Raw genomic sequence first — 10,111 nt, forward strand, 5'->3', positions numbered from 1 at the left:
AGTCAAGGGCTCTTACTTTGCGCAAAGTCAACAGCATGACTTTAAATGGACAAAGAGGCCAAACAAAACCAAAGGCTTCTGTTTTGACACGCCAACAAGGGTCGGGCAGAAGCACAGCATTACATGGAGAACGTGCTATGCTGTCCCGCAATGGTGTGAACATGCCGTATGTTAACAGGTGCCATATGCAGGTTTGGTATCGTGGGTGGTAAGCTGTTGATTATGTTTACCATCGGTTCGTTGGTGGTTATTAGATCGCTATCAGAATGGTGAGAACGCCAAAGCTTCATAAAACGATTCCGTTTTTATTATAAAGCCTAAAATGCCAGTTAAATAGATATAAGGCTATTCATACAGAGGTGGTACACTAACCTATCGCGCCATTCGCGCTAAATTTTAACAAGACGATCACAGTCCAGTTTTTTTTTTTTTTTTTAAAGAAGTATGAAGTACAAGGCGCTGTACATACTGCACATTCAGATAAAGCACTTTTTACATACTCATTGAAAAATTTAATGAATTCACGTAATATTGAATAATAGAATTACTTATAGTCTTGTGAAGTAGCAGAAAAGTTGTGTCAGCTTCTTTTTCAGTAGGCTGTGTTCATTGTTATAATGATCATAGTATATGCCATTCCTTATATTTTTATACGAAACGTAGGAGTATATCATAAATGCCATCACCAACTTCCTATGCATATAAGTATTAAGACTTTAATTACAATATCCACTTCAGGAGTGGATCCAGGATCATTTGAAGATGGGGTGGGGCATTTTTCAGGTGTGACAGTTTCAGGATGCGAACCGACCCTCGGCCTCCTTGGAGTGTTTTGGATAGCAAACAGTGCCATTTGGAATGGTTAAGAACTATAAATCAGCTAGTCAAAATTCTAATTCCAAGAGGGGATATATTAGTCTGACTTTTTCAGAAATCGAAGGGGGGTCAGTACCCTCCTGACCCCCTTCTAAATCCGCCACTGCACTTTCCGTAGACAGGCCACCTTTTGAGAACGCAGGTTTTAGGACAGGTGTCTTCACCAAAAGGCAGTACATGTACTTGCCTATCATCGTAGAGTAGTTGATCTGACTAAATGCGTGGAGGGACGCCCATGCACATTTTATCGACGTTATTATGTCAGAAAGCAGGCCATCTTTTGATATAGACTAGTTATGGGGATTGGGTATGCCTGGGTGGTCTTGTTGCTGGGACTGAACGTCCTTCTGGTACCGGGAACAAAACTTCACAGCGACAGAGTAAGTTAGTTTCACTTTCGTCACGAGCTAATACAGGCTGGCAACGATTTTGAGGAAAAATACAGAAAATGATTGTAAAAAAGTCTCTACTGGACATTCATGTTTGCATTTCTGAAATTTCCGGCCTGCAACAGTGTAATACGAGTATATGTGGTTGACGTGCTGTTGCGGTGCATAATTTAAAATTAAAATTGCGCAATGGAGATTTCTGGAATGAATTTTTTTATGAGGGCAACATTTGCATATCTATACCGTATCTGGTCCTCTTCATTTCTCATATGGATAAATATCTATTTATCCAACAAACCCGAAAACACATTAAAGCGTTATAACTGCATATTCTATTGTATAGGTAACAAAGTATGTCCCAAGGGAAAGTTTAGAATACGCAAGCCAAGGTTAGTGTCATGACAACCGAAGTGAAATGTTTTCGTTATCATAAGTAGCCTATTTAACGTATTTGTTCAAAACGTGGCCATTTTGTAATATGAAGAGTTTGAGAGACTTGTTTTTGTCCCTTTGTACAGTTTACGCTTCTACGTTTCCACTTTTCTGGAAAGATACTGATAAGCCTGTAAGTAAAGTATACCTAAGTTCAGTAGATAAGCACAAGGCTAAGTATGCAGTGTAGGTTCGGTTTCATGACCTTGACCTTCCTGTTAATTTTACGTTAATTTTTTTTCACTCCAGGGCCGCAGACCACGCCTCGGTTGTTTGAAGGCGACATTGCTGGCTTTAACCCCTTTGTGAGTATATCAAAGGTCGAGACAGGGGGGCCTACCACCTTCTTAAAACAAAATGGCAGATTCAGCTCCGTCTCTTCCAAAAAGGGATTAAATGTGCTCTCTTAGGACCAAAAAATTACGAAATACCATAAATTGCACAATGAAAATCGCAGAGAAGGGGATTTTGACTCACCATTCTTCATATCCAAGATCCGACAGTAGTATACGCAAAGATATACTGTATGTAATCATACTATATAATGTATGTTCCCCTATTAAATACCCAATGGCGTGAAAATTAAAAAGGAAGAAAAACAATTCTGACTGTTGAACGAAGATGATAGCTTTACCCATAGTTGTTCTGCTACAAAAAATTACTCTACTGTACAATTAACTAAGCTAATTATCTTCTTAAAAGGCTACAGTAGGCATTGCTTCTTATAAAGTCCAGTATATATGTGTCAGGGATATTAGTGGAAAACCTCTTTATATAGGATGATTGGTATACGTAAGCACGTATGTTGAAACTCTGGATTGTGCAACATATGTAATGATAGACTTCATTCATTTTCAGCACCGTAATGCGCTTGCGGACTCGACCAAACTCTGGAGAGGCGGTTTTATACCAGTCAAACTGGACCAGACCCTCTGTAAGTTCTCTTCAACACTGACTATTGATCCTTAACTACCATATTACTTTGCTATATCAAATTTTAAATAAAGATCTTATAAATAAAAAAGATTTTAGATATAGTATTTTTTCAATAAAGATGTTATTTTGGTGACGAAGAAATTGTACGTGTGATTTAGACAGATCGTTATGACCGAAACTGCTGCCTTGCTCTCTATTTCAGCATCCAGAGAGCTGATCAGCATCCAAAATGCTATGCTCACCATATCACGACAGACTTGTGTACGCTTTATGCTGAGAACCAACCACCCGGACTTTGTCTTTATACGTAAAAGTAAATCAAAGTAAGGGAATTCGAATTCATGTTGTGCTTGCACATTGCTTTCATTCTATTGATATCTTTAGAGAATTAGAGGTAAAGTATTTTGATATCTTAACTTGCTTGTTGTTGCCTGCCAAATGACCAGCACCAACTTCAATATTGTTAAAAGGGAAAATATTTTACATGGGGAGTAAAAAAGCAAGGAATGCGTTTCTGCCAACCCCACATAGTTTTTGGAACATACTTTATTCATAAATGTATAATATTATTTGAGCTTGTATGTCGAAGTTCAAGGTCGTGGTTGGAACCGGTAAAACTGGATCATTTTGAAGACCTCTGTACTCTGTCTTAAACTCCACAAACCACCATTTTAATTTTACAGAACAGATTGCAAAATCCCACCAGTCATTTCAATTTACTGTAAATATTTAACTTTGAGGCCAAAAAGGCTAATTTGAAAGTTTGAGGCGCAAAAGGGAAAACTTTTAAACCTATTTCCAGTCTAACATAGCCCTGGTTTGAACAATACGTTTCTGTTTAGATGTTACTCGTTCTTTGGCCGAAAAGGCGGCAAGCAGGATTTGAACCTGACGTCAGGATGTCTCAGGTACGAGCACCTCATCATACACGAACTTATGCACGCGCTGGGGTTCGTGCACGAGCATAGTCGTCCAGATCGAGACCAATACATAGACATCCACCCGGAAAACATTCGTCAGGGTATGTTACATGTATCACGTTATCTTCTTTTCACACAGCATTTATACCGTGCTCAAAATCCCATATACGTAGCATCAAAATGCCTTTGAAATACAATGCATAGAGGTGCTAATAATATAAGCTCACGAATAATCCACATGCAGTACGGTAAAAAAATATTTGTAACAAAGGGTATCATCGCGACCTAGATAATCTACTTCATTCTTTAGAAGTTTATTAATAATCGCAGGTAATTTCGTACTTTCATCTTTCATGCAAACGACTTCTGCTTTATAACGATAAGGAACTCTATGTTAGAAAGTGATATGTCAAAATAGTAAAAAATAAAATAAAATACTCAGAAGCGTTATCCCGGCGAGGCTAGCTATTAAACTCGTTGAAAATCTAAATATTATCTAAAGGATGTTTAGAATGCAAACCATTCACAAAATGAATAAATAAATTTAAAAAATAGGCTTTCATGTAAATATGTCAATTTCCACGGAATCAAACTAGACTGCAAATCAATAATTGATCTGTGAACTTGATTAAAAATGCAATTTCTTTCATTTTCAATGTAAGATAATATGTAAAACGCAAGGCACTGTAAAACCCCAGAAATCGGTGTTTTAAGACAAGCCCAAAGCCACCATAAATAATCTTTGTCTTTGCAGGTAATCTGAAAGATTTCGAAAAATTGCCGGTGTTTATCCTGTACGACCTGGGAGCTCCTTACGATGTAAATTCCATCCTACATTACGAGGTATTATACTGCAACTCTTTTGCAACCGTGACATTTTTATACATGAATCTTTATTTTTCTTTTTGTCAAACTTGTTTCTTTAATTGTCATAATTGTTATGTTTTTTAATTGTTATGATAAAACAACAGTTAACAGTTCCAGCTGCTTAGGGATGGGTGGGGCGTCATGAATAAACAAGTGGTTTGGATGGTTGGACTAGGAAGGGAGTGTAAGTAAGCGAGGTGTGGGGGCAGGGTGTGAGCGAGAACGTGACCAACTGAATGAGTTAACTACTGGATGTAAGGGCGAGATTTTAAAGTCTTTTTGGAAAGTGACACCCAGCGCTTCATAGATAACATGAAACAAACCTTTGCCGTAAGTTACTTGCAACGGCAAGGTGTGCGGTGTAGAGGTTTGTTTCAAGGCATCTCCGAAGCTCAGGGCGGAAAGTGAGAACCAAAAGCAAATAAGATTGTTGTTAAGCAAATCCCTGGGAGCGCATGCTTTTTAATGAGGGTTGCCGAAGCAAACAAGGGGATACAGAGAAGGGTGAAAAAGGGGGTTACCACGAGCTAGGCTGATCCTGTGCTTTCACTCATTTGCAGAAAGATGCCTTCTCAAAGAACGGAAAGCCAACCATCACCCCCAAAGACCCAAGCGTTACCCTCGGAAACACACGCATGTCCGCCTGGGACGTGGTCAAGATCAACCGCCTGTACAGGTGTTCTGGTGACCAGTACGATATTGCTGGGCCCAAGATGCCACCACCACCACATGATCAACACCAGAGCCCAGCACATCACGTACCACCAGTCGGGAGTCTCTTACATGGAGTTTTGTAAAACACAATTTTAACTAAGTATAGACGACTAAAACAAGTGCAGAGATAAGGGTATTAAAGTATGTAAACCTAATGCTTTTTGGCGTTGCTGTCTTATCTTCGTGTATTTGACAACAGGAAAAGAGTTTACTAGCACACAGTATTTTAATCATTCTGTTATATTATATTCAGTGAGAAACACACCATTTTTTGCCTTCACGTCAATAAATCAAACAACATTATGCTGACGGGATATGCATCTTTTCTTCACCGTATCGACATGCGTCAGTTGCCAAATATGACTCGTTTTTGGAACGTCTTAAATTCGTTCCAGAATTAGTGCCTCTGGACTTCGGTACTTTTTGACGATACTATTTCTTTCTACGAAATTGTTTTAAAATGTGCATAGCCAGGCATGTGCCATCTTGTATGCTTTTTTAAATAAATTATCACAGTTTTATAATATTTCAATGGTATTTTCGCCGTCTGTTTTGAACCCAACGTGCTATTTTCTCCGTTTAGAACTCCGTTTACCTGGCGTTGCCACCTCCCCTGTTATAGAGCCTTCATCTTGACTAGAGAAGTCAACACTCTCTGTAGCAACATCTTCATGAGGCTGTGGTCTCTTTGTCGATCCCGATCCTTCTTGTTTTTCACTTTGCTTATCCTCCGAATGCGCGCGGCTTGACACACCCTCACCAAAGTTCACATGCCCGGATGGAACCCCATACTCGTGAGCGCTCTCAATATTCTTCTGCGTGTCGTCGAAAAATATGTGCGCTTTTATAGCGCTGAGGACAGGGCCCTTAGGTCGCCCGCATAGGAAATTGCACTCATTTATTTTGAGGCCCCAGCTACGCAGAGTCTTAAGCGTCCGTATCCCAGAACCGTGGCTAGAGCTGCGGGCGGTCACGATATAGGTCCTGATGGGACTGGGGTTAAAGTTGGCATCTTCCAAACGCTTTTGCATCTTTCCTATGGCTACAGCAAACGGTTTAAGAGGCCCCTGCGACAAGAATTACTTAATTACAAAACAGAATTTCAAAAAGAACAACATTCATGTCTTTCGTAGGGCAGTTTGCACATTGATATTTATATTTAATCGTTTTGCCCTTTTTCTTTCAAAATTTCTTTGTGCATATGGCTTGTGATTTTAACACAGAATGACTCTCTAAAATAAAATTCATGCTAAATGATAGTATATAACCGTAGTCATATAATTATACTTTTAAGTAATTAAAATTACTTTAGACCATTTATGTGCTTGTTAAAAATTGCAAATAACATTTTCCCACCTCTGGCAAAGGTTCATTCATGCGTTCATTCTCGAAGTCCAGGAAGGCTCCCAGCCCCTTTGTCTGGAAGATCTGCTCAGCCTCGTCAGAGAACAACACGGCGTCGCAGTCAAATACGATCCTTAACTGGTCGACTGATTGGTTTTCTGCCATTTTTTGAGGAAAGATTGCTGCGGCACCAAATCCTTAAAGATGACATAAAACATTGATCAGTGGGAAAGCTCGACAATTACATTTCACTTTAGAACCGCTAGAATAGGATATGAACCAAGAGCCATTAAACACTAAACGATCCTGCTGTCAAGTTTTTTTTGCGACATTTGGTGGACAAATGAGATCAAATGCACCAGAGGTTACTAGTAAAACCACTAAAACATTTGAAGTATATGGTGAAAGCTAGATACGCCTTCTTGCCTGCTTTCAACGCTTCCTGAACCTCGTAAGTGTGTGACGACAGATATAACGTGATGTCGTAAGCTTTCAGGTAACCCACGAGCGACGCTCCGTCCGTCAGACACATCTGATCAATCTTCAGCCCTGCATGAGTAATGAAATACCAGAATTAATGCATAGTGAAGACGCAGTAGAATATGATATTTTATTCACTTTTGACACCCTCGGTTTTACCTACTGTAGTACATGTAAGCAACTAAAAGGTTTGGAGTCCCACTATGTATATTAGCCCTTATTGTAAATATTCGATATTATCGATACTCTTAAGCATTAAAATGCGCGGCACCAACATCAAAATTACAGCACCCCCTCCTCGCGCGCCCACTCACCCATACACCACATACCGTGATGATGTATTGACCGTATAAGTCGTATTCCGGCAGTGTCTGCTTGGTTGTGGCTCATTAGAACGATCTCAAACAGCTCATTTTCAGGCGCACCTGCTTCTTTTAATTTTGCGTTCACTGTGTGGGCCGCCTAAAATACGAAGTGTTAGCTAAGGCATATTACTGCAAAATGTACCCTCAAAAACGATTACATTATGCCCCGGACTGGGTTGACTGTTAAAAAGTTTCGTCAGTCTTTTCGTTTCATTTGAAAAATGTTCTGCAACGTTTTTGTGCTATCAATGCATGTTTTCCCGGATGTCGGAGCTAAAATAAATGTAAATTTATCAAACTAATAGATAATTCAGAGACTGTCAACTCACAATGGGGGACGTGGGGTTTTACGCTAAGTTATACCTTAATGAATGGGAACGCAGTTCCTGGTTCCAAAATTTCTTCCTCGTGAGCGTGATGATACTCTGTGTACGCTTTCACACCCTGCTCCTTGAAAATGGTGTATTCTTTGGTCTGATCAAACAGAGCACGACTGGATACAGCTATCTTCACCGCAGGCTGGGGAAATGGAAACAATTACTGATAATACAAACTAATAATGTAGAGATGTTATTTTATGTGGGATGATGTCTCCTACCATAATAAATGAGAATGACATTGTACCATTTGAAAAGTGCCCACCATTTCGAATTAAAACACTGAAATCAACTTTGTTTTGTAAAATCATTATCGTCGCATTATGAATATTTGTTTTAATGTAAAAAGAAATCTAGATTCGAATCAGTGACGCTAGGTCTATATTTTGACACGTATTAGGTTCACACTAGTATTATTTAGAAATTCAGAGGCAGATTCACATACATATTTACATTCGATGACCTGTATTGCTATTTCAACATACTGGGGGTATACAGTGTAGTATAATCCAAGCTAAAAATATGCCACCTGTACACGTCTTCCAGAAAGGTCGATATTTGGCTCCATAGACGGAACTTAAGCAACTTATGCAATGACTGCAATGGGAGTGCACATCTGATGCCTGTATTCATACCCCCCCCCCCTTTTCAATCGCGCCTCTATCGACATTCAGGTTCATTTCTATGGTCAACTTCTTCCAATCTGCATTGGACGTTGTAACATAAATGACTAACCTTGCGTGGAATGTTCAAGCTTTCATGTATCTAACAACCAATACGTTATGGCAAGGACACAAAAGCACACGTGAACACAGACACATTCAACAAAGCTTTACTTCACATGTTATTGCTCCCTCCTCCCGCCCCCACACACAATGTAATCACTTTTTAACCGATCAATAATGACTTTTGAGCACATACATGGCAATTTTCACCTAGGGCAGAGGAAAACTTTCTTCTATACTAGTTTTAACCCGTTGTTTTAATTCAGTATTCCTTTAATCATTCCCAGTCCCTCTTTATAGTTGATCTCTGAGTCAATATTAATGATACATGTAACTATAATACCCATGCTGGTGAGACATGCAGTCTAAAAGGAGACCAACTTATATTCTGTATGCTGAGAGTTGACTTGTGCTTTTGCGTGGTCCTCGGTGTCAATCAATTCAGTCGACAACTGATACTGTGCACATACAGTGCAGGCCCACACAATGTCGAACTACAGTCTCGCTCCCCATTCAGACATTAATCTCAGTAATATATTAAGTCAAGGTCGACGAGATGACCTCGACGCATCAAGATGCATTGCCCTTGCCAACGTTATCTCTTACCGTGTCTCTCGACCAGCCGTGCGCCATATGATTCACATAGTTATAAGAGCATTTGTCTTATGTACATGTCGCTATACTTACCATGGTTATGTCGCAGTAATATTTAACCAGGGCATAGACCAATGGTTAACTAGGTCACGTTGGTAAATGTGCGCACAACTTAGACTCAGCTATACTAGGTCCAGTGCGATAAACAACGTCTGCGGCGCACACTTATTTCATTTAACAGGTGTGTGTGTGTGTGTGTGTGCGTGTTTGTGTGCGTTCGCGTGCGCCCGAGCGTCGCATATGCATCACTTAGTGACCACTGACGATGTAAAGCAAGCTTTTTAAGGGCTCCTGAAACCACGAGAAATAACACAAAGTATATAGGTCCTGGGGGTGCCGAAGCACAGTGACAAGCGAAGTCAGGGTATTTTTGTTATTCCATCTGAAAACAAAAAGTCAGAGAGAAACAAAAACTGGACTGAGAAAATTGAAAATAAGTGGTGATTTTGAAGCTTGAGACAACAAGATCATTTGTATTACAATGGTAAAAATATTGCCATTTCCGGAATAAAATTATTCTAATAGTTCTTTATAGGACAATGACGAAAAGAAGGCTGTCTTTACACTCCTCATACATGTTCACAAGAGGCTTATATAAGTTTAAATTTTCACTGCATGTCTACACTAAATTGTAGCTATTTGTTTTCCTCGTAAAACTTTCGGTTACTCCGTGACCTTTTTCAGTGTGTGTTACATTGAGACTGAGCACTATTCACAAATGTCTCAGAAAAAGTACTGTCCCATGCATGTGGTGTCCCCCGTCTCAGTTCAGGCTTGGGTTGTGGGCATAGATATAAATTGCCCCCTTAACCCCCTCTCATACTTTTCACAGAGATTTTAGACAACTTCGTCGTTTTTATCGAAATTAATAGAAGTCGTGGAAAATTGACTATTTGTCGACATGATGATGCAGGTATCATCAACGTGAAACAGCAACAACAGACAATTACTTCCAGGTGTCAGGTCTCCTTATTTCAACTTTGCTAAACGCACGGGTTGAAATCGGAGTAACAATTATCCATATTTTTGAAG

General features: G+C 39.6%; 2 protein-coding genes across 4 annotated transcripts; one reads left to right on the forward strand and one right to left on the reverse strand.

Moving 5' to 3' along the window:
- The first annotated feature begins 974 nt into the window (after positions 1 to 974).
- LOC106166213 (high choriolytic enzyme 1-like) lies at positions 975 to 5,289 on the forward strand. The gene is made up of 8 exons (XM_013544694.2): positions 975 to 1,256; positions 1,609 to 1,654; positions 1,947 to 2,002; positions 2,556 to 2,631; positions 2,836 to 2,956; positions 3,476 to 3,654; positions 4,308 to 4,396; positions 4,981 to 5,289. Exons 1-8 carry the CDS (start codon positions 1,173 to 1,175, stop codon positions 5,215 to 5,217), a joined length of 888 nt encoding a protein of 295 aa, XP_013400148.2. The 5' UTR covers positions 975 to 1,172; the 3' UTR covers positions 5,218 to 5,289.
- Positions 5,290 to 5,341: 52 nt separating this feature from the next.
- LOC106166183 (cytosolic 5'-nucleotidase 1A) lies at positions 5,342 to 9,271 on the reverse strand. 3 transcript variants are annotated; one of them, XM_013544658.2, is made up of 6 exons: positions 9,113 to 9,271; positions 7,687 to 7,842; positions 7,273 to 7,420; positions 6,905 to 7,027; positions 6,491 to 6,675; positions 5,342 to 6,201 (listed from the first exon to the last, which is right to left on the reverse strand). In XM_013544658.2, exons 1-6 carry the CDS (start codon positions 9,113 to 9,115, stop codon positions 5,701 to 5,703), a joined length of 1,116 nt encoding a protein of 371 aa, XP_013400112.1. In that variant the 5' UTR covers positions 9,116 to 9,271; the 3' UTR covers positions 5,342 to 5,700. The 3 variants fall into 3 exon arrangements, with proteins under 3 accessions (XP_013400112.1, XP_013400110.2, XP_013400111.2); XM_013544656.2 differs by having other exon boundaries at positions 9,032 to 9,162; XM_013544657.2 differs by having other exon boundaries at positions 7,288 to 7,420; positions 9,032 to 9,161.
- Positions 9,272 to 10,111: the final 840 nt, after the last annotated feature.

The sequence above is a fragment of the Lingula anatina genome, chromosome 3 (assembly GCF_051362555.1).
Source record: "Lingula anatina isolate TDL-2025a chromosome 3, LinAna3.0, whole genome shotgun sequence".
Lineage (NCBI taxonomy): Eukaryota > Metazoa > Brachiopoda > Lingulata > Lingulida > Lingulidae > Lingula > Lingula anatina.